This window comes from Heptranchias perlo, chromosome 24, assembly GCF_035084215.1.
Source record: "Heptranchias perlo isolate sHepPer1 chromosome 24, sHepPer1.hap1, whole genome shotgun sequence".
Lineage (NCBI taxonomy): Eukaryota > Metazoa > Chordata > Chondrichthyes > Hexanchiformes > Hexanchidae > Heptranchias > Heptranchias perlo.
In genome coordinates this window covers 10,515,787-10,540,376 of record NC_090348.1, presented here as the reverse complement: position 1 = coordinate 10,540,376, position 24,590 = coordinate 10,515,787, and the positions used below count along the sequence as shown (strand labels likewise).

General features: G+C 40.6%; 1 protein-coding gene across 6 annotated transcripts in view; it reads left to right on the top strand.

The window, feature by feature from the left end:
* Window positions 1-24,590, top strand: part of plekha5 (pleckstrin homology domain containing, family A member 5) — a 268,257-nt gene that overhangs the window by 158,918 nt on the left and 84,749 nt on the right. For 5 of the 6 annotated variants that reach the window (XM_068004746.1, XM_068004741.1, XM_068004743.1 and 2 more), the window contains one exon: window positions 10,182-10,308. In XM_068004746.1, coding sequence (XP_067860847.1) covers window positions 10,182-10,308 — 127 coding nt within the window. The remainder of the gene's footprint in view (window positions 1-10,181; window positions 10,309-24,590) is intronic. The other variant, XM_068004742.1, reaches the window with a different exon arrangement.

The following is a 24,590-nucleotide window of genomic DNA, read 5'->3' as shown; positions in this document are numbered from 1 at the left end:
TGTCACTCAGAGAGCCAACAATATGACTTCATATCCCAACTGAGAATTGAGGCTGGCATTAGAGTTATGTGGTTGTCTCCTTTCCCGGACAGGCAGTAGTTTCAATAATGAGTCACTAGAACATTTCAGTTTTGACTGAAGATACATTAGTGTGTTCAATTTAAATGAGACTTTACAGTCTTCGCTGTGTAACTATGAATGGAAGTTTTGGTAATTGTTGGATGCTCTCTCTAACTGAACAATCTTCTAGATTGGGCATTGCATGGCAAACTTGTTATGAATTCAGTAGTAATATTCCTTCACTATTCACCCTCTCAAATCCTTTTAAAATTGAGAGCACCAATAGAATTACCCCTTGCTCCAGTGATTTTTTTTTTGGTTCTAATTTTTCACGTGTTATCATAACTGCTATGTCCCTTTAACCCTGATATCGTCCTGGTGAACATACATTGAAGCTTTTCCGTGGCTTTGATATCCTTCTATAATGAGGTGTCCAAAACTGCACGCACTACTTGAATTGTGACCTAATTAATGTCCTGTACAGATTCATCATTAACTTCTTGCTTTTGAATTCATTATCCTGTATATGAAACCTAGAATCCCATGTCCCAGCTTAATGACTTTTTTCATTTATGATCCTCCTTTTAAAGATCTGAGTATCTGGACCCCTAAATCATTCTGTTCCTCCACTCCATTGAAAATTACCATTTGTAATATATTTCCATTCTCTTCATTTTCGAAAATGTACGATTTTGCATTTATTTATGTTGAACTGCATTTGCCACGCATCTGTCTTCATCCTCTTGAATTCTTCTTAGAGTTTACCATACCCCTGATATGGTATTGATAGCAAACTTTAATATTCTCTTTATGCCAATTCCCAAATCATTTATGTATGTGGAAATTACAAGTCCTAACACAGATCAATGTTGCATGCCATTAGGTACGTGTTACTAGTCTAAGAAACATCTATTAACTCCTGACAACTGTCCTTCATTTACTTGTTTAACAATGCCAGCACTTCACCTTTAATATTATGAGCATTAATCTTTGCAACAAATCTTTTATTGGTATTGAATGCTTTTTGAAAATCTAAATATGCTACTCCACTATATTCCCTTAGTCAGTTTGCTTGATAATTTGAAATATTTGAAAACTAGTCAAGCATGTATTGCTGTTTACAAATCCCTGTTATTACTGGTTATCCCATAATTTTCACTAGCCTTATCTCTTCCTATGGTCTCTACCCATCTTTCGTACTACCAACGTGAGACTTACTGATCTCTAATAACCTGGCTTATCCCATGACCTTTTTGTACAGCGATGTAACATTCACCACCCATCAGTGCTTTGTATTTTATCTGCTGGATTGAAAATTTTGGATTGCCTATAATGTGTATCTGAAAAAGTTATCAGGACTTACTCAGTTTTTGCAACTTCTGTTATATTCAATATTCTATTTAAAATCAGTTATTTTTTAACCTCAGTAGTTAGCCTCACTGCATAGCTCCAACAAAAGAGATTATCACTTACAGGGTGGCCTGCTCCCAGGCTTCTCTACATTCTGGTTTGTAACTGACTACAAGGAGCATATAGGTATTGAAGATATCAAAAGAAAAATTTTGACTTAAAGAAAAAAATAATCAAAAGCAAAGTTATAAGTGGTAGATATGGAAAAGAGTGCAAATAATACTGGCCTGTTTTGAATTTAAAAGGCAATTGGAATTGGAGCTTTGCAAAGAGTGGTTAAGACATAGGCAATCAATTTAGGCATTGATCAGACAAGCATTATATGCTCAAGGATTTTCTTTTATACAAAATAATGTATGAGGATGAAAATTATAGTTTGTTTTAATTTAAAAGCTCTACCCTGAGTCATTTTACTGTATTTTACACCCTGCTTTTTATCCCTTTCACCTCCATCCTCAAACACAAAAAAAGGAGCAAAATTATCTGCATTTAATCAAGTTGATATGAATAGAAATGTTTTATAAAAGCTTTGGCAAGTATTGTTGCAATTAAATTGAGCCATCTGCAATTTTCCAAACGAATGCTCATTCTGAAGAGGAAGTGCCATTTAAAATTACACAAAGTCTACCTGAAAGGCTTGAAGGAAGAAAAGGGCATAAATAGTTAGTAGGGTTTACAGTGAAGAAGAGTAGGATCTCTTTATTTAAGTTTTAAAAACCCTACCATTTGATTCTTTTAAAAGTCACTTGCATAACAGTACAAAATAATGAAAGGATATAATCAAAAAGAAAGACTAGCATTCACACAGCCCCTTATTACGTGTCTCAAATCTATTGAAGCAATTCATGTACAATGAATTACTTTGAAGTGCAGTGCTTGTTAGGTAGACATTGTAGCAGCAAGATTTTGTATGCAGGAAGATCTCAGAATCTTGCAATGAGATGAGTGAACAGTTAATCTCTTTTTTTGGCTATGTTGATGATTGAGGGAAGACTGTTGGCCAGGATAACAGCCAGAACACACACTTTTGGATATTGCCATGGGACTTGTAACATCCACCTAATATTCATCTGGAACAGTCAGGTGGACGTCAATTGAACATGAAGCAGCAATTTGATAGTTTATATTTTCTAATAAGGCGTGCTTGTTTAACATGTAAATGGAGGAGGAGGGGGAGGCAGGTATCAAAAAATGGGTCAATGCTCCATTCTACCAGAAGTCTGCCCACTTTATTGCTCGTTATATTTTTTGCTGTCTTTTCTAGTGGTTAGGGAAAGCGGCAACACATTTTTGGCTGATGGATGCAAACGAGATGTACTGGCAATGGTGACATTGTACACCCCATTTTCTGTCATTTCTTTTAGTTCATGACCTCAGGTGTCCAGGGTTTCTAGGCACAAATAGAAATTAGAACTGAAATTAAAGAGCCCAGCTGCTGTAGTTTTAGGACTTTCAAAAATCTCATTCCTGACCAGATTTGGTGATTTAAAAAAAAAATGATTTTGCTGTTAGCAATAACTTCCCCATTTTGTCCCATTATTTCCCTCATCATTTCAAACAGGGCACGATGCGTTTGCCCTTGGGAATCCCCCCATATCTTTACTTTTTGGTACAAAAGGAAGAGGAGCAACAATGGGATGCCAGGCTTGGCACTGGAGGCACAGAGCACTCGCCTGTCGGTATCCCTACACCAGATAATACAGGCAGAGGCACACAGACCTCCAGTTGTCCTAGGAACAGTGCTTGTGGCTGCTTGGCTTTCGAAGGAAGTTGTCTGGGAGTTATGTCAGGCACCCCACTGCTATTGGCTGTAAAGGTCACAATCACCCTTAACTTTCTCACTACAGGGTCATTCCAGGCTACTACTGGGGAGATAACTAAACAGTGAATATGCTGTGCACAGATGCTTCAAGCAACTCGCAGATGCCAAGTTTGCTAACTCAAGTCGTTTCATTTTCTTTCCTATGGTAGCTTGACAAGCTATTTTAGTTTTATAGAGTGTCAGGATTCCTGAAGGTACAAGGAGTCTTAGATTGCACGTTTGTGGCCCTAAGTGCTCCCTTGCTCTTTACCACCACCTAAGTCAACAGCAACAGGTTCCACTCTCAATGTGCAGCTCATTTGCAATCAGCAGAACTGCATAACACAAGTGAATATTCACTATCCTCGGAGTCCACTGTGCCTTTGTTTTAAGGCAATCCACCAAAAAAAAAGTAGGCCTTCAGGTCACCTTTTCTTTCTTCCCCCTCCTCCCTGAGCTGCTTTTTCCCTTCCCACCCACTGGCTGCCTTTCTCACATTTCATGCAGCAATTTATTTATGTAACTGCTGTATATAAGGGTATCAACATTTATTAGTTTATCGACCTTCAGTGGATAAAGAAAGCACTGCCTATTTATTTTCCAGGAACCAATCGTAAAAAAAGAAATCTTCATTGTGTGCATATCTCTTACTAACTTCTTTTCAAATGATTTCAGTGTCCATGTGCAACCCTCCCCCTCGCTCTCATCCACATGCAGCAGTGTAACCTCTGTCTCCCCATGAACACCACCACAGGAGATCAGGTTTTGTTTTTCTTCAATTGGATTGTTTGAGTAGGTGTGACAGAATATTTCGGAGATAATGTAATAAATATTGTCTTGTTTTCCCTAAAAAAAAAATAGGTGTGAATTATGCACTGGATTTTAAAATAAAATGCATGGCCTCGCAACTCAATGTGGCTTGAAATTTGTTACTGATTCCTACTCAAAAGGATATTGCTGCAGTACTGTTTTGATTGTTCCAACAATAGATAATTCCCAGCAATTCAGTTCTCTTTTATTAGCTCCCAAATTGCAGCTGGAGTGACAGCAAATACTAGGGATTAAGAAAATTAGATTTGAAGGCATTCAAAAATATTACATTAAGAAAACTACCAGAGAACAAGTTAGGCTCTGACATCGACTTGGTTGTAAGACTTTCCTCTTTTATTTCACAGTGCAGGTGTTTGACATTAATGTCCAACTGTAAGCACAGATTGTCTCCTTTTAAATCATGGGAGTGAATAGTTTAAGTTTTCAATATTTCTTGTTGACAAATCCAGGTATTTTGAACAAAACCACAAAAAATTTAACATTGAGAAAATGATGGGATGTTGCCTGACATCATATTAAGTGGAGCCTTTGTACTAAATGTGGCACTGAGAGGCAAAATTTAGCTTTGGAGAATCAAATTTAATTTTCCTCTGAACAACTCTGTTACAGAGCAATCCCTGAATCTGACCACCTGCTGCTCCTTCAACAGCACCTTTAACCAGGATGATAGAGTTGACCATTCCTCCTCTCTGCCTTCCCCCTTCCCATTTCTCTTATGATGGATGCCTCCTATTTGTCTCTTGCTAATACCACTTTTGCCATTTAACCGGGTACGTTACAGATCGTTCTCTTTCTGTTCTTGTGGTGTGTGTTTTCCCTGTTCCTCTTTCCCTTTGTTCTGCCTTTTTTTAAAATACTGTTCATTACTCCAGTTTTGAGCAAGGGTCCAGCCCCGGAGTGTTATTTCCTCTGTTCTCTCCGCAGATGCTGCCTGACCTGAGTGTTTCTAGCATTTTTTGTTTTTGTCTCAGATTTCTAGCATTTGAAGTGTTTTACTTTTTCTTTACAGAGCCTGTTTCCAGCGAGTGTGTATGTAGAGCTTGTTTGCCATGAGTGTGTATGCAGAACCTGTTTATAATGAGTGTGTATGTGGAGATGTTTGCAGCGAGTGTATATGCCGAGCCTGTGCGCAGCGAGTGCGCGTGCAGAGCCTGTGTGTAGAACCTCGTGAAATTGTGCATGGATGAAACTTTAGTTCGAACTTATTGAAGTCTCTGTAATTGGGGCCATTGGGCATGCTGCCCATGACTCTAATTATTCTCAGGATACGGGGTAGGATATTTAGGACTGAGATGAGAAATTTCTTCACTCAGAGGATGGTGAACCGATGGAATTCTCTACCACAGAAGGCTGTGGAGGCCAAGTCACTGAATATATTTAAGAAGGAGCTAGATAGATTTCTAGACACAAAAGGCATCAAGGGGTATGGAGAGAGAGCGGGAATATGGTATTGAGATAGAAGATCAGCCGTGATCATATTGAATGGCGGAGCAGGCTCGAATGGCCTACTCCTGCTCCTATTTTCTTTGTTTCTATATTATTCTGGCAGGCACTGTTGTAGACTTGTAAAATGTATGCCGCAGTTGATTATTGTAAAGTTAGCGCAACATGGTTTATGATGGGTGCCAGCCAGGACTGAGAAGTCTCAAAGTGCCAGCAAAGTGGAGTAGCCGCAGTCTTTCTCCTCACTTTCGCCCTCCCTCAAAATCCTATTGTAGAATCCAGCTCCTTCTTCATTGAATGAAGCATGGCCCTTGGCAGTGTGGTCCCAAACAAACACCTACTGGCACGTCCATTCAGCTGAAATTTGACTACAACAAATCGAAGAGTTTAGACAGAAAACACCACAATAATGAGGTACATAACTTTTCTTTTCACTTTGCCTCCACACCATTTGAACATGGTTCTTAATGCCGTGCTGAGGTATACGTCTCACCAGGGACAAAAGTTTGGTGTCAAGATTGAAACCTTTGTCACAGCTTGGAGCTATTTTGAAAAATGGGGAACCTGAGGGATGGATTTTTTCATAACTAAAGGCTGCTGGTATTCTGTTGCAGAAATCAAGATGGACCAAATGTAGCCCTCAATTGCCTGCCAATTTCCTGGAATGGGAAGTTTTTTTATGCTTTTATATTTTTGTGGTTTTTTCTTGTAATGGATATTATTTACAGAATCCAGTTAAAGAGACCACAGTCGTTTTGGTGACTGTTGTTGACTGAGGGAAAATATTGTTCTTTGGCGTCTCACTCAGAGCATTGATGGACCTATTTGTGTGCTGTACAAAATCAAGCATTTTCCTTGTGTACTAAATGTGGAAGACACTGTATTCAGTATTTGAAATAACTGTATTTACATTGGTTCTAGATTGCAATATTTTAGACTTTGTAATCAGAATAATTATACAGGAAGAGAGAGCTCTGAAGCCTGTGTTTCAGTATAGGAACAGCAGCATATTATAAAGTAAATTGGATTAAACTGTTGCATTTGTTCCAGCAATCCCATTAATTGGCACTGGATAGCCAAAACTTGAAATTGCTGAATATAATTTATTTCCATGAAATGATGGAATCTCTAACCCAGTGTCTCTTGTGGCTGAGATAACTCAAATTAAATAGTAAACATTCTCTGTAAAAATTCTCAAAGGAATCACAGTTATGCTTTTATAATTCACTTAGCTTCAACTAGCCATAATGTTTTCAAATTAATTTTTCAAGCTAGTCATCTTTGTTATGTTGCCTTTAACCTGAAGTTTTGTATTTACTTTTCCCTTTGATTTTTACTTCATTTTAATAAGATGCGTACAGCTTTCAACAAACTGGAGTAAAGATACTGTTTCTGTGCAATATTAAATAGTGATATATTTTAGTTCCAAGTTTCCGTCCCCCCCACCAATGTTTCCGTGAATTTTCCTTCAGATGGGAGAGTGCAGCCATCTAGTTGTGGATATTTTTATGATTGCTGCTGATGATGCATTGTTAACCTTCCATAAAATGTGTGCTGCGAGTGAGGTTCCAGGATTACTCCTCACTAGTTCCTAGGCCCTCCACTGAGCTGTAACACTCCACTTTAACTAAGATCTCCACTTTTGGCGACCTTGAAGGTGGATTAAAAACTTATCTTAATTGTGGCTGGTAGTCTGGAGTTTCATAACTAGAAATCTGGTTGGGAATCAACTCCCCCACTGCGAGGCTAGAGAGCCAAGTTAATGTAGATAATACAACCAAGATTCTGAGCTTCAGAATTTCACTCGGCTGAGAGAATGAAGCTTTACATCTTTGAACTGTCATCACGGATTAAAATGATGGTGACAGAAGATTAAAATGTAAATGCATCAGAGAGTAGTTACTATTTGTGCTTTTGTAAAAACTTATTTTATTGTTCAGTATGGAAACAATTCATCCCCAATACAATTGCAGTGGTGGACAATGTTTTATATATGCATCTACAACTTAAATTTCTATTGCATTCCTCGTGTACCTTAAGACGTTTCAAAACATTCAGAGGGCAGAAGAAAATGTCATCAAACCGGAGGGAAGAAAGAGCAATGAAGTTGGGAGGAGGGGCAGAAAGTACGGACAAAGAGAAGAGCTTTTAGGAAGCTTTTGAAAATTGGGAGGGAGGGTTGCAAGTTGCAGCACAATCCAGTGTAAGCACTACACGACAGTTGTGCAGAATTGGGGGGAGGGGATCAGAGAGAGAGATCATTTTTGTCCATTTCACATTAATTATCTAAAATGAAGTTTACAAATCAATTATGAATTATTTCAGGAAGCATTGGTTTAAAGGTGTAGATTCTATTGATTTATTTAGGTGTTGGCTTGGAGTTTCTGCTAGAGGCGCAATCGGGAAAATGTGCCTGGAATGCTCAGGACACTTGCACCAGTTATGCTGAGGTGAAGTTACGCCCAAGTTTCTGCACATTTGCATAAGCCCAAACGTAAAATCTCCCAAGAATCAGCACACTCGAGCAGCATTATCAATTGTAATCGATTATTGACTGGAACGTGGCCAGAATTAAACTAATTTAAACTGAAAATATGTTGACGTAATTGCTGCAGCTGAAGAAACAGGCCATTCATTGGTTTCAATTGTCTGCTGGTCACAGCTCTTGGGTACCCAGGGCAGATCACCTGACTGAATTTGAACTCATTGAAACTGAATTTACAGTAATTGTATCATCAGTATGAGAAACAGACCTGAGTGAGGCTTCAACTAACTGCTGGTCATTGCAACTACCGGTGATTAACGATGGATTAATGTGACCACAGGTGCCTGTGTGCCTGAAATTCTGGGTGCGATGTGATGAACACCCCCAAACGGGCGCAGTCAGCGGGAACTCGCCATGTCAACCTGGGGGCACGGCCAGTTTTGTGGGCGGGGACGGCTTTGGGCAAATTTTCCTTTGAACCAGCGTAAAAGAAACCATATCAAGAAACGGCTGAGTGCGCTGGCTACAGCAAAGGCTATGGGCCCCGACAACATCCCGGCTGTAGTGCTGAAGACTTGTGCTCCAGAACTGGCCACGCCTCGAGCCAAACTGTTCCAGTACAGCCACAACACTGGCATCTGCCCGACAATGTGGAAAATTGCCCAGGTATGTCCTGTCCACAAAAAGCAGGACTAATCCAACCTGGCCAATTACCGTCCCATCAGTCTACTCTCAATCATCAGCAAAGTGATGGAAGGTGTCGTCGGCAGTGCTATCAAGCCGCACTTACTCACCAATAACGTGCTCACCGATGCTCAGTTTAGGTTCCACCAGGACCACTCTGCTCCAGACCTCGTTACAGCCTTGGTCCAAACATCTACAAAAGATCTGAATTCCAGAGGTGAGGTGAGAATGACTGCCCTTGACATCAACCAGCATTTGACCGAGTGTGGCACCAAGTAAAATTGAAGTCAATGGGAATCAACAGCACCTCCCAAACCTGCGACCTCTACCACCGAGAAGGACAAGGGCAGCAGCACATGGGAACAACAACACCTTCACATTCCCCTCCAAGTCACACACCATCCCGACTTGGAAATATATCGCCGTTCCTTTGTTGTCGCTGGGTCAAAATCCTGAAACTCTCTACCTAATAGCACTGTGGGAGAACCTTCACCACACGGACTGCAGCAGTTCAAGAAGGCGGCTCACTACCACCTTCTCAAGCAATTAGGGATGGGCAACAAATGCTGGCATTGCCAGTGATGCCCACACCCCATGAACGAATTTTAAAAAAAGATCGCGGGAACTCGTGCGTAAGTGGTTATGGGTATAACTCATGTTTTAAATGCCGTGATCTTTTGCGCTACTTCAGTTGATTCTGCCCAGATTGCGTTGATATCTGGGCAGAAAATGTGGAAATTGCAGGCAGTTATATTTAGGTGTTGCAATGTAATTGAAGTAGGTCTTAGTTGGCATAGAGCCCCCTAGGATACCAGACTAATCTGGTTGATGAAGTGCAGAGAGATTCACCATCTTGCATTTTAAAAAAAACATAAAAAGAAAAGTTCTGGTATTTTTCCAGGGAATGCAATTTACTCTAGTCAAAACTGCGTAGTTGTTAAACTTGCAAAAAAGACGACATTTATAACCACTTCAATCTCTGAAAAGTGCATCATAAAATTTTAGAATGAAGTAGGGCTACTTTCTATGTACCTACAAATAAACTATGGAAAACTGGATGAATATTAATAGAATAGTAATAGGTACTAAAATTCAATCTAATATGACATTAATTCCTTCAAATGAGCATTTACATGTACCCATCCTTGAGATTCTTTTGACTTTGTTGAAACGCTTGTTTAAAATAGAAAATAAGAGTATATAGGGATAACGAGCTATGTTTTTATTTTTGTTAGGTGGAGAGCTGAACTGTAGAAAACTGCGGGTGGCTGGGTGAAATCACAGTAATTGTATTTGTCCCACATTTTGTCACATCTATTATAGTCTGAGTGCTGATCGGAATACAGTGTATGTCTAGTAAGTAAGCTAGAAAATAGGACATGGCTGGAGAAACGGCGAGGGAACATTTCTATTTGTAGCTGTCCTGGTATACAGTTGATTGTGCTTTCACTGTACCCCATTTGCTAGTTTCAGAACTGCTGCAACAATGGCATCGCAAGAAAAAAAAGACCGACCAGTGAGCATGGTGAGTGAAGTTTCAACCTACACGATGGCATCCGAAATGGCACTACTTCCAATGAGTCCTGCAGGCAGGGTAAGTACTTCTAAGGTAACGATAGCTGAAATCTAGTGCCGTTGAATTACTAACCGGCATTTTTAACTTTGTTTGCAAGGAATAGACAATAATTGTTCAAAATGCAACATTGCCATCATTATATTTTTAGCAGTGAGTTGAAAATATGTAATGCTTTCCAAAATTGGTTTTGATTTTTTTTTACAATTAAAATAGCAAGTACTTTCAAACAAGGAACTACGTAAAGCTTTTAGTTCAATTTTTTAAAAAAGGCATGCTATTACGTATCATTAACCTAAAGAGTTTGAAGTTTTAATTCAGCTGTCGGTATTGTAACACTTCAATAATGGATGCATCTGTATAGTGAAAATGAATTGTAGTAAGTCATTCCAAAAAGATGAATAACTGACAAAATTCGGTTGTTCAATGTATTTGTATTTGTTTATGCCGTGAAATAATAATATTTATGATTGTCTTTGTCTTCGGATAACGGAAATATAATTACTCTGTTAGATCGTGTGAGTTAAGCTTCAATGAATGGGGCTTAAGAGAAAGCCAAGAAATTAAACACAAGCAAAAGATGAATCTCAGAGGATACAGTAGATTCAATACAGAACTATGTATGGGGTGATGGTGAAAGAACAGGGGAGTGGGACTAATTGGATAGCTCTTTCAAAGAGCCGGCACAGACACAATGGGCCGAATGGCCTCCTACTATGCTGTATGATTCTATGATAACTACAGCTCCCGGTTCCAAAAGCATTACAAGATTAGATGCTTTGCAAACTCTCCTGATAACAATAAACCTGATCAGGTTCTGAAACGTGATGTTTATAGGTTGGGCTGAATGCACTCTATGGAGTTTGCAGTAATCAAGTTAAAGTGGTAACCCTGTAATCCTTAACTTAAGCTATAAGGATTAACTCAAAATTTAAGGATTCCTATAAGCAGAGATGTGGAAGGAGTTGACCCAGTACCCCCTCAGTTTTTTGTTAATGTGGCTGCAAAGGATCTAAAGAAGGTGAGAGACAACCCTTGAATTTAGTTTTATGCAATTTGTGGCGCACTGGATCAATTGAATTATACACTTGGGTTTGGAAAAAAAAACACGTACTTCGAATCAATCTTGAACAGGTCACACCAGTTAATAAATATCCATATGATTTCAAAACCTGTTGTGAATCATTAAACTCTAAATGGGTCCCTCAGTCCGTAGTAACATAATCCTAAAGCAAATGAACTGATTCATGATTCAGTGAATGGAGCATACTATATTGTAAGAATCTTCCTTATCGTTGCCAGAAAAGCAAATGGGAGTTTGAAACTGAGGTACTGAACAGAATGGTTACTGCAGCAACTTCACCTCTTAAAGGTTCTGCAGTCCAAGAACATAAGAAATAGGAACAGGAATAGGCCATACGGCCCCTCGAGCCTGCTCCGCCATTCAATCAGATTGTGGCTGATGTTCGACCTCATCTCCACTTTCCTGCCCGACCCGCATATCCCTTGATTCTCCTAGAGTCCAAAGATCTATCCATCTCAGCCTTGAGTATACTCAACAACTCAGCATCCACAGCCCTCTGGGGTAGAGAATTCCAAAGATTCACAGCCCTCTGAAGAAATTCCTCCTCATCTGAGTCTTGAATGGTTGACCCCTTATCCTGCGACTATGCCCCCTAGTTCGAGACTCTCTAGCCAGGGGAAACAATCTCTCAGCATCTACCCTGTCAAGCCCCCTCAGAATCTTATATGTTTCAATGAGATCACCTCTCATTTTTCTAAACTCCAGAGAAAATAGGCCCATTCTACTCAACCTCTCTTCAAAGGCCAACCCTCTCATCCCAGGAATTAATCGAGTGAACCTTCGTTGCACCGCCTCTGAGGCAAGTATATCCTTCCTTAGATAAGGAGACCAAAACTCTACGCAGAACTCCAGATGCGGTCTCACTGAAGCCCTGTACAACTGTAGTAAGACTTCCCTACTCTTATACTCAAGGTATATGGGGCTCGGGCAGGAAAGTGGAGTTGAGGTCGAAGATCAGCCATGGTCTGATTGAATGGCAGAGCAGGCTGGAGGGGCCATATGGCCTACTCCTGCTCCTATTTCTTATGTTCTTATACTCCAACGCCCTTGCAGTCAAGGCCAACATGCCATTTGCTTTCCTAATTGCCTGCTGTACCTGCATACTAACTTTTTGTGTTTCTTGTACGAGGACAACCAAGTCTCTCTGAACACCAACATTTAATAGTTTCTCGCCATTTAAAAAAAATATTTTGTTTTTCTATTTCTTCCTACCAAAGTGAATAAACTCACATTTTCCCACATTATACTCCATCTGCCACCTTCTTGCCCACTCACTTAACCTGTCTATATCCCTTTGCAGACTCTTTGTGGCCTCCTCACAGCTTACTTTCGCACCTAACTTTGTATTGTCGGCAAACTTGGATATATTACACTTGATCCCTTCATCTAAGTCACTAATATAGATCGTAAGCAGCTGAGGCCCAAGCACCGACCTGTGCAGTACCCCACTAGTTACAGCCTGCCAACCTGAGAATGACCCGTTTATCCCTACTCTCTGCTTTCTGTCCTTTAACCAATCCTCTATCCATGCTAATATATTAGCCCCAACCCCGTGAGCCGCCCGTATCTTGTGTAACAATCTTTTATGTAGCACCTTATTTGAATGCCTTTTGAAAATCCAAATATACGACAACCACTGGTTCCCCTTTATCTACCTTGCTGGTTACATCCTCAAAAAACTAATAAATTTGTCAAACACTATTTCCCTTTCATAAAACCATGTTGACTCTGCCTAATCATATTATGATTTTCTAAGTGCCCTGTCACCACTTCCTTAATAATGGACTCCAGCATTTTCCCAACGACCGATGTCAGGCTAACTGGCCTGTAGTTCCCTGTTTTCTCTCTCCTCCATTCTTGAATAGTGGGGTGACATTTGCTACCTTCCAGTCCACTGGGACCGTTCTAGAATCTCGGGAAATTTGGCAGATCATAACCAATGCACCCACTATCTCTGCAGCCACCTCTTTGAGAACCATAGGATGTCGGCCATCAAGTCCAAGGGATTTGTCCGCTTTTAGTCCCATCAGTTTGTCCAGTACTTTTTCTCTAGTGATGTTAATTGTTTTAAGTTCCTCACTCTCATTTACCCCTTGGTTCCCCACTATTTCTGGTATGCTTTTTGTGTCTTCTACTGTGAAGACAGATACAAAATATTTGTTCAACATATCTACGTTTGTTTAACGCATTTCCTGATTTCCCCCTTATAATTTCTCCTGTCTCAGCCTCGAAGGGACCATTGTTTACTTTTGCCACTCTCTTCCTTTTTACGTACTTGTAGAAGCTCTTACAATCCGTTTTTATATTTCTTGCTGGTTTACTTTCATATTCTATTTTCTCCCTTTTTATCAACTTTTTGGTTGTCCTTCGTTGGTTTCTAAAACTCTCCCAATCCCCAGGCTTATTACTCTTCTCGGCAACATTATAGGCCTCTCCTTGCAATCCAATACTGTCCTAAACTTCTTTATTTAGCCACGGGAGGATCACTTTTCCCGTGGAGTTTTTATTTCTCAATAGATTGTATATTTGTTGAGAATATTGAAATATTTCTTTAAATGTTTGCCATTGCTTTTCAACTGTCAAACCCTTCAATTTAATTTCCCAATCCAGCTTTGACAACTCGCCCCCATACCTATGCAATTGCCTTTATTTAAGTTTAAGACTCTAGTTTCTGACTTAAGTACGTTACTTTCAAACTGAATGTGAATTTCTATCATATTATGATCACTCTTCCCCAGAGGTTCTTTTACTGTGAGATTACCAATTAACCCTATCTCATTACATAATACAAGATCAAAAATAGCCTGTTCCCTGGTTGGTTCCGTGGCGTATTGCTCCAGGAAACAGTCTCTAATACATTCCATGAACTCGTCTTCCAAACTACCTTTGCCAATTTGATTTGCCGAGTCTATATGCAGATTAAAGTCCCCCATGATGACTACATTTCCTTTGTTACAAGCTCCAATTTGTTTCATCATTAATACTCTGTCCAATGGTATTGCTACTATTAGGAGGCCTATAAAGCTACTTTCACCAGTGTTATCTGCTCCTTGTTATTTCTAATTTCCACCCATACTGATTCTACTTCCTGATTCTTCTGAACCCAAGATCTTTTCTCACCACTGTCCTTATGTCATCCTTTATTATTAGGGCAACACTCCCTCCTTTTCCATTTTGACTGTCTTTTCTAAATGTCATGTACCCTAGAATATTTAGTTCCCAACCTAGGTCATTTTGCAACCACGTCTCTGTAATGGCGGTTAGGTCCAGTACAGCTACAACACTGGCATCTATCCGACAATGTGGAAACTTGCCCAGGTATGTCCTGTCCACAAAAAGCAGGACAAATCCAATCCGGCCAATTATCGCCCCATCAGTCTACTCTCAATCATCAGTAAAGTGATGGAAGGTGTTGACGACAGTGCTACCAAGCGGCACTCACTCACCAATAACCTGCTCATCGATGCTCAGTTTGGGTTCTGCCAGGACCACTCGGCTCCAGACCTCATTACAGCCTTGGTCCAAACATGGACAAAAGAGCTGAATTCCAGAGGTGAGGTGAGTGCGACTGCCCTTGACATCAAGGCAGCATTTGACCGAGTGTGGCACCAAGGAGCCCTGGTAAAATTGAAGTCAATGGGAATCAGGGGAAAACTCTCCAGTGGCTGGAGTCATACCTAGCACAAAGGAAGATGGTAGTGGTTGTTGGAGGCCAAACATCTCAGCCCCAGGACATTGCTGCAGGAGTTCCTCAGGGCAGTGTCCTAGGCCCAACCATCTTCAGTTGCTTCATCAATGACCTTCCCTCCATCATAAGGTCAGAAATGGGGATGTTCGCTGATGATTGCACAGTGTTTAGTTCCATTCGCAACCCCTCAAATAATGAAGCAGTCTTGCTGCATGCGGGCACGGACCTGGACAACATCCAGGCTTGGGCTCATAAGTGGCATGTAACATTCGTGCCAGGCAATGACCATCTCCAACAAGAGAGAGTCTAACCACCTCCCCTTGACATTCAACGGCATTACCATTGCCGAATCCCCCACCATCAACTTCCTGGGGGTCACCATTGATTAGAAACTTAACTGGACCAGCCATATAAATACTGTGGCTACAAGAGCAGGTCAGAGGCTGGGTATTCTGCAGTGAGTGACTCACCTCCTGACTCCCCAAAGCCTTTCCACCATCTGCAAGGCACAAGTCAGGAGTGTGATGGAATACTCTCCACTTGCTTGGATGAGTGCAGCTCCAACAAGACTCAAGAAGCTCGACACCATTCACGACAAAGCAGCCCGCTTGATTGGCACCCCATCCACCACCCTAAACATTCACTCCCTTCACCACCGGTGCACAGTGGCTGCAGTGTGTACCATCCACAGGATGCACTGCAGCAACTCGCCAAGGCTTCTTCGACAGCACCTCCCAAACCCACGACCTCTGCCACCTAGAAGGACAAGGGAGCAGGCACATGGGAACACCACCACCTGCACGTTCCCCTCCAAGTCACACACCATCCCGACTTGGAAATATATCGCCGTTCCTTCATTGTCGCTGGGTCAAAATCCTGGAACTCCCTACTTAACAGCACAGTGGGAGAACCTTCACCACACAGACTGCAGCAGTTCAAGAAGGCAGCTCACCACCACCTTCTCAAGGGCAATTAGGTTGGGCAATAAATGCCAACCTCGCCAGTGACGCCCACATCCCATGAACGAATAAAAAAAAACCTGTTTATCTCCATTTGTGCAATTAATTCATCTATCTTGTTACGAATGCTCCATGCATTCAAATAAAGGGCCTTTAATTTTGACTTTTTGCCATTTTTTTTCCTGCTTTGACCTTACTTGTTATTACACTATTATTGGTAAACTCTCTGTCCTTTCCTGCCACACTCTGTTTATCTTTACCCAAGTTACTACACTGTTCTATTGTCGTAACTTTTCTCATTAGATTTCTAAATTTCCCCTCACCTGACCCCTCCCCCCACCCCCTTTTTAGTTTGAAGGCCTATCTGCAACCCTAGTTATTTGACTCGCCAGGACGCTGGTCCAAATACTTTCATTTTGTTTTTGTTATACTTGATCATTTAAAAATAATTCAGTGTACTTTTTGAATCTGTAGTAAAATCTCAAAAATAGAAATACCTTGAAACCTGGAGAGTTTCTAGTTTTCCAGTGATTTTAAACAAGGATTTACTTTTAAACAGTACAGGTATTTCCATTTACCATAACACTGGTGCTGCAGTATAATGTATGTGTATTACTGAAGCAGGGAAGTGTTGTATATGCTTGTGGTAGTAATGACAACTGTAGCTTTAGCTGACTATTCATGTTCGTAACATTGATGTAGTACTTCAGTATCCAAACATTAGAACTGGGTACATTTTAATCATTCCAGCCTATCCTTCGACTTTTTGCAAGGGGGGGGGGGGGGGGGGGGGAGAGGAGAAAATTTAAATGTTCTTTTGCTGTTTGCACATTCCTGAACATAGGAACAGGAGTAAGCCACCCAGCCCCTCACGCCTGTTCCACCATTCAATTAGATCGTGGCTGAATTGTATCTGAACTCAATCTACCCACCTTCCATGTCGTTTGATACCCTTACCTAACCTGAATCTATCAATGTCAGTCTTGAAAATTTCAATTGACTCATCATCCACAATTCTTGGGGGGGAGCGAGCTCCAGATTTAGACTATCTTTTGTATGATAAAGTGTTCCCTAATTTCATTCCAAAATAGACCATCTCTAATTTTGAAGATTATACTCTCTTGTTCTCGATTCCCCCACCAGAGGAATTAGTTTCTCTGTATCTACCTTATTGAATTTCTTAATTATTTTAAATACCTCTTAGATCACCCTTCAACCTTCTAAACCCAAAATAATACAAGCCAAGTTTACGCAAGCTGTCCTCATAATTTAACCCTTTTTGCCATGGTATCATTCTGGTCAACCTGAGCTGTGCCCCTTGTAAAGCCAATATACCTTTGCTGAAGTTCGGTGCCCAAAACTGAATGCAGTTCGACAGATGGGGTCTGACCAAGGCTCTGTATAACTGAAGCATTAGTTCCTCACTTGAATTCCAACCCATTGAGATAAAGGCCAATATTCTATTAGCCTTTTGATTACTTTTTGTACCTGTGCACTAGCTTTTAGTGATTTGTGTACATGGACACCTAAAACCCTTTGCTCCTCAAAAGCACCTCGTCTCTCACCATTAAGGAAATATTCCGATTTGTCTTTTTCAGATTCAAAGTGGATGACCTCACACTTCCCCACATTGAACTCCATCAGTCATAGTTTTGCCCACCCACTTAATCTGTTTATGTCTATGTAACTTCCTGATCCCATCCACACAACATACTGTGCCTCCTAACTTAATGTCGTCTTCAAACTTGGATATACAACTCTCTATTTCTTTCTTCCAAGTCAATATTGTATGTGGTGAAAAGCTGAGGCCTCAGTACAGATTCCTGAGGAACACCACTAGTCACATCATGTCAATTAGAGAACGAACCCTTTATCCCTACTCTCTGTCTCCTACGTCCCATCCAATTACCGACCCATCTCACAAGGTTACCCCCAATTCTGTGCGCGCTCGTTTCTGCTGCTAATCTCTTGCTTAATCACTTAATTCCCTTCAGTTACTTAAAGGGGAGGGAAATCTTAGAAGAACTACTTCTTTGAAATACTTCCCCACTTTATAACAGTGGAACAAATACATAGAAATTAATATTTTGAGTAGATCCAAAGCTGCCTTAGACAGGATGAATGCGTGGCTGCAGGGATGGTGTAGGAGGGAGGGATTTAGATTCCTGGGACATTGGGACCGGTTCTGGGGAAGGTGGGACCTGTACAAGCGGGACGGGTTACACCCGAGCAGGACCGGGACCAATGTCCTCGCGGGGGTGTTTGCTAGTGCTGTTGGGGAAGGTTTAAACTAGAGTGGCAGGGGGATGGGAACCTGAGCGGGGACTCAGAAGGGAATAAAGTTGAGAGCAGCAAGAGAGGGGAAGACCCAGGGGAAATCTACAATACAAATAGTACAAATAGTTCAAGAACAAGTGAAAGGGAAAAGCATAGAGCAGCGGAAAGAAAGTGTACTTTAGGCACGACAGATAAAATGAAAACTAGAAGGCGTAAGGCGATTTACCCAGCATCAAAGCTGTGGCAGGGGGTTGGGAACCTGAGCAGGGAGACAGAGGAAAGTGTATCAGGAAGGGACAGAAGGTATGGAGTAAAAGGTAAAGTGTTAAAAAAGGAAAAAGCAGGAACTAAGTGTCACAAAACATATTTGAAAGTTCTTTATCTGAATGCACGTAGCATTCGTAACAAAATGGACGAGTTAACGGCACAAATAACGACGTATGGGTATGATCTTGTGGCCATTACAGAAACATGGCTGCAGGGTGACAACGACTGGGAATTAAATATGCCAGGGTATTTAACAATCAGGAAGGACAGGCAGGAAGGAAGAGGAGGTGGGGTGGCTATGTTAATAAGGGAAGGAATCACTGTAATACAGAGAAAAGATATTGGGACAAAGGATCAGGATAATGAAACAGTTTGGGTAGAGATAAGGAATAATAAGGGGCAAAAAACACTCGTGGGGTCGTATATAGGCCTCCTAATAGTTGCAACTCTGCTGGAAGAAGAATTAATCAGGAAATAGTCGGGGCATGTAATAAGGGAACAGCTATAATTATGGGGGATTTTAACTATCATATTAACTGGACGAATCAAATTGGGCAGGGTAGCCTTGAGGAAGGGTTCATTGAGTGTATTAGGGATGGATTTCTTGAGCAGTATGTAACTGAACCAACAAGGGGGCAAGCAACCTTGGACCTGGTCCTGTGTAATGAGCCAGGATTAATTAATAATGTCCTCGTTAAGGATCCCCTTGGAATGAGTGACCATAACATGGTTACATTCCATATCCAATTAGAGGGTGAGAAGGTTGGTTCTCAAACAAGCGTACTGAGCTTGAATAAGGGAGACTATGATGGTATGAGAGCTAAATACGATTAAAATCACTAAGCAATTGGTACTCAGTGAATTAATGGGACTCAAGGCGGATAAATCCCCTGGACCTGATGGCTTACATCCTAGGGTCTTGAGAGAAGTGGCAGTAGGGATTGTGGATGCTTTGGTAATAATTTTCCAAAATTCTCTGGACTCGGCAAAGGTCCCGGCAGATTGGAAAACTGCCAATGTAACACCCTTATTTAAAAAGGGTAGTAGGCAGAAGGCTGGAAATTATAGACCAGTTAGCTTAACATCTGTGGTGGGTAAAATTTTGGAGTCTATTATTAAGGAGACAGTAGCAGAACATTTGGATAAACATAATTTAATAGGACAAAGTCAGCATGGCTTTACGAAGGGGAAGTCATGTCTGACAAATTTGCTTGAGTTCTTTGAGGATATAACGTACAGGGTGGATAAAGGGGAACCAGTGGACGTAGTGTATTTGGACTTCCAGAAGACATTCGACAAGGTGCCACATAAAAGATTATTGCTCAAGATAAAGAATCACTGGATTGGGGGTAATATTCTGGCATGGGTGGAGGATTGGTTATCTAACAGGAAGCAGAGAGTTGGGATAAATGGTACATTCTCGGACTGGCAACCTGTAGCCAGTGGTGTTCCGCAGGGGTCGGTGCTGGGTCCCCAACTCTTTACAATCTATATTAACGATTTGGAGGAGGGGACCGAGTGTAACATATCAAAGTTTGCAGATGATACAAAGATGGGAGGGAAAGTAGAGAGTGAGGAGGACGTAAAAAACCTACAAGGGGATATAGACAGGCTGGGTGAGTGGGCGGAGATTTGGCAGATGCAATACAATATCGGAAAATGTGAGGTTATGCACTATGGCAGGAAAAATCGGAGAGCAAGTTATTATCTTAATGGCAAGCAACTGGAAAGTACTGCAGTACAAAGGGATCTGGGGGTCCTAGTGCAAGAAAATCAAAAAGTTAGTTTGCAGGTGCAGCAGGTGATCAAGAAGGCCAACGGAATGTTGGCATTTATTGCTAGGGGGATAGAATATAAAAACAGGGAGGTCTTGCTGCAGTTATATAGGGTATTGGTGAGACCGCACCTGGAATACTGCATACAGTTTTGGTCTCCATACTTAAGAAAAGACATACTTGCTCTCGAGGCAGTACAAAGAAGGTTCACTCGGTTAATCCCGGGGATGAGGGGGTGGACGTATGAGGAGAGGCTGAGTAGATTGGGACTCTACTCATTGGAGTTCAGAAGAATGAGAGGCGATCTTATTGAAACATATAAGATTGTGAAGGGGCTTGATCGGGTGGATGCGGTAAGGATGTTCCCAAGGATGGGTGAAACTAGAACTAGGGGGCATAATCTTAGAATAAGGGGCTGCTCTTTCAAAACTGAGATGAGGAGAAACTTCTTCACTCAGAGGGTAGTAGGTCTGTGGAATTTGCTGCCCCAGGAAGCTGTGGAAGCTACATCATTAAATAAATTAAAAACAGAAATAGACAGTTTCCTAGAAGTAAAGGGAATTAGGGGTTACGGGGAGCGGGCAGGAAATTGGACATGAATTTATATTTGAGGTTAGGATCAGATCAGCCATGATCTTATTGAATGGCGGAGCAGGCTCGAGGGGCCGATTGGCCTACTCCTCCTATTTCTTATGTTCTTATGCCTTGCTATGGGAAACACTGCTGTAGTTCAGGCTTTCGTCCAACACTTCTGTCATGTGTTCATGAAGGAAGGGAGATTTCCATAAGTGGACAGAGTCTCCTATGATTTGAAACCCATGCCATTTGTGGAGTAGTAAGCCTGAAGGTAACAATTACCCCCCTATTAAGATATGCAGTGTACCGGAGAGCGCATAGAATGCACACCACTCTCTCCTTTCAAAGGTAGAAAATACCACGCGCAAAGCCCAATGCTTACAGGCTAAAGCTAATAGTCATATTTATGTACAAAGTGAATAATACTCAAACAGCGAAATGCAGTAAGATACTGAAAATACAATACCAGATTTACACAATAAATATAAATTGTTTCAAAACAAGAAGAGACCCCTTCTGAAATGGTTATAGTCCTTTTACGCTTCTGACTGGTCCTTTTGCGGAAGTAGATGTTCATGGAGTTGGCACGGTGCAGATTCCACAAAAGTTGCGGTTGAGTTTTCAATTGCAACAGCTATTCTAGCTGTATCCTTCTGTCACCTGTACCATTCCACCACCGCATTTCACCACTTGTTTTACTTACCTTATTCTCAACCATGCAAGGCTGCAATATGCATATGAAAGTTCTCTGAAGCATGCCTTTCTGAGGATATATTTGTTATTATGTCTGTGAGCAATTTATGGCTCTCATTCAGTCTTTTTTCACATCTGCTTGTTCAGCCTCTGTCACTTGAAGCTCCTCCACTCTCTTGTACTTGGAACAAACGCTGACCTCTGCTCTAGTTTGCCCTTTTCTTTCATAGGTCAGAATTTGTACACTCAACAACTTGGCTTCTCCTCATTCTCTATTCATTTGAACAGTTTGCTCCTTGAGTTATAAGGCTTTAATGACACTAAGTGTCGCCCTAAGTACTCAATACATTGTTCCAGCTGCTAATGAACGAAGAGTTATAGTTAAGAGGCTTGAGAAGCTGGGGGCTGCTTTCACTGGAGGCGAGACTATTAAGGGATGACCTGACACAGGTCTTCAAGGTTATTAAGGGTAAGTGAGGTTAATAGTGATGGATTGTTTCTCCAAGTGAGTGAGATGGTGACAAGAGGGCACACATTTAAAATGATCACCAAGACTTGAAGGGAAAGTTTTTTTAAAATTCTTTAAATAGAAGGTGGTTAGAATTTGGAATTGTCTACTACCACCCATTGTTGAAGCCGAGTTCATAATCTTTTATAAAAGGGAATTAGATAGTTGCTTGAAAAAGAGGAAGATTACAGAGTCTGAAGTGAAATTAGACCACATTTCTCCAGATGCTTGAATAATAAAATCATCCACCCAATCTTTCATCTTGGTCTGGTCCAGATTGTTCCAATTTTCCATCAGTACTCTTCTAATTAGCTATAATTTGATTTTGCACTGCAGTCACACCGTAATATTTTATCTCCTAATCCTCTTTGTTTGGTGTAATTGGTATAAATATACATGAGTCAATATTTTCTTTTGAACCAGTTTCAGTTTAGAGCTAGGAACGACCTACTTCATTCCATACCATGTAAATCTCCATCCCATCATGAGTTTGAAGTTGTCGGCCCTCAGTCTCTGTGTATCTTTTTTGACTGCTGTATTTTCGGTTGATTTTAAATATGACTGTAGGGATCCTCTCTGAACCTTATAGAAACAACTTAGTCATCCGGAGTTAATACTCTGTTATTTACTAAAAACAGACCAAGTGTTGCATTCAAGAATTCGAGATTCAAAATTCTACTTCCTCTAATCTGAGCCCAGGATTATCCTCCAAATTAAACTCAATTCTTCAGACTACTCGTGCTTAAAATGTTTGTAATTTTTTTAATACAACCTGCAAAATCAAATTAGCTGTGCAGTGTACAGTTAATAGTTGTTAAAACTGTCATTCTTTCTAACTGATATTGCATTCAAATGGAATTTTTTTTGCATTTTAACATAGGTACATTCTGAGCGTTTTTTCATTTTTTTAAACTTTCTTTTGCTGTTAAATTTCTGCAGCTGCTTATTCTCTCTGCTTTTTACATTTCTTCTCCCTCTACTCACTGTTTTCTATAGTGTATGAATCAGACAGGAACTAGGATTAAGCAAGAGACAAATGACTGCAATTTAAGGGAAGAATAGATTGGAATCTCATTGAGGTAAGTTTAAAAGAACAAAAAAAGAGATGCATAAATTGAGACAAGAGTGTCCAGTCACACATCAATTTGAGAACAAAGCTGACAATGATTGGAAGGAAAGCATGAGCTGTTTTTTTTTAAGTTAAGGCTTAAAATTCCCTCTTTTTCATTGGTGTGCACTAACTGTAGGTGACTGAGCAGTTTGCTCCCAGGCCCCTGCTAGTGCCACTTGTGCTGACCTAGGATATGGCTCTGGATCCCATTTTTCCCCACCTTTTAAGGAGCAACAGACTTTTGCTTGGCACTTTGCACACAGTATGAGACAACCAGAGGCTAAGAGCCACATTCCACCACTGCATGGTGTTACAAATTGAGGCTCCAACACGCTGTCCTAGAACAGAATACATGTAAAATTCAATCATATCCATCAAATTTTAATTTTCATCCTATTAGGGTTTTCATTTGGAGAAGATTTAAATATCTATTGTAATGTTAGGTCAGATAGCTTCCGTAGATGGTGAAAAAAAAGAAAAGAGCCGCCACTATGTAAGACTAGTATAGCAATTGCAAACTATTATTTTTACTACATGAGGAGCTAGCTAAACTTATCTACTGTAAAAACATGTTAATTGCTGCTATTACTTTGTTCTTTTACTATTTAAGAAATTTGTTTGACAGCCAAAGCCTAGGTCAAAGTCTAGTGTTTGCTGCCACCTTCTAAAAATGAGGAATATCACGTGATAAAACTGGCAGCTGAAATAAACTGAAGAGGGCTCTCTATTCTTTAACTAGGCACCAAATCAATTTACCTTGATATCTGGGCAAGTGAAAATACTTTCTCTGGAATGTAAGGAGCAGGGGCTTACAGAGAATAGACTGAACTGTTAAAATCTGGACTATTGGGCAAGGCTGCAGGATTGAAGGATGGAGAGAAGTGAGCTTCAATTTGGTCCACCAGAAAATGTTCACTATTGCTAATGGTGGTGATAGGTCAAAAGCTGTTGCTGTTTCTGGTGATATACTATTATATAGCAAAGTCATGCTTCTGTCACATTTCCTTTCAAAGGTTTTGCACACCCAAAGTGTCACATGTGCATAGACCAAAAAATTAATTGACTGAAATAATCATTCAACTCTGAACTTGCAAGTTAAATATCTGATTGATTAATCGAATGAATCAAAAGCAGCAAAAAGTACCAATGAGGAATGAGTCACCAGCAGAAAGCCAAGCAATCAAATCCCTCATTTCACTTTTGAAAGCTACCATTCGCGAGCCAGCGAGTACCACAAAATCAAACAATCCAATTGCTGAAATAATTTCTCAATATTTTTGACCACCATTTTATTTCTTTACTCTGGTAAGTGTATACAACAACAACTATACAGCTAGAAATAACACAACAACAACTTGCATTTAT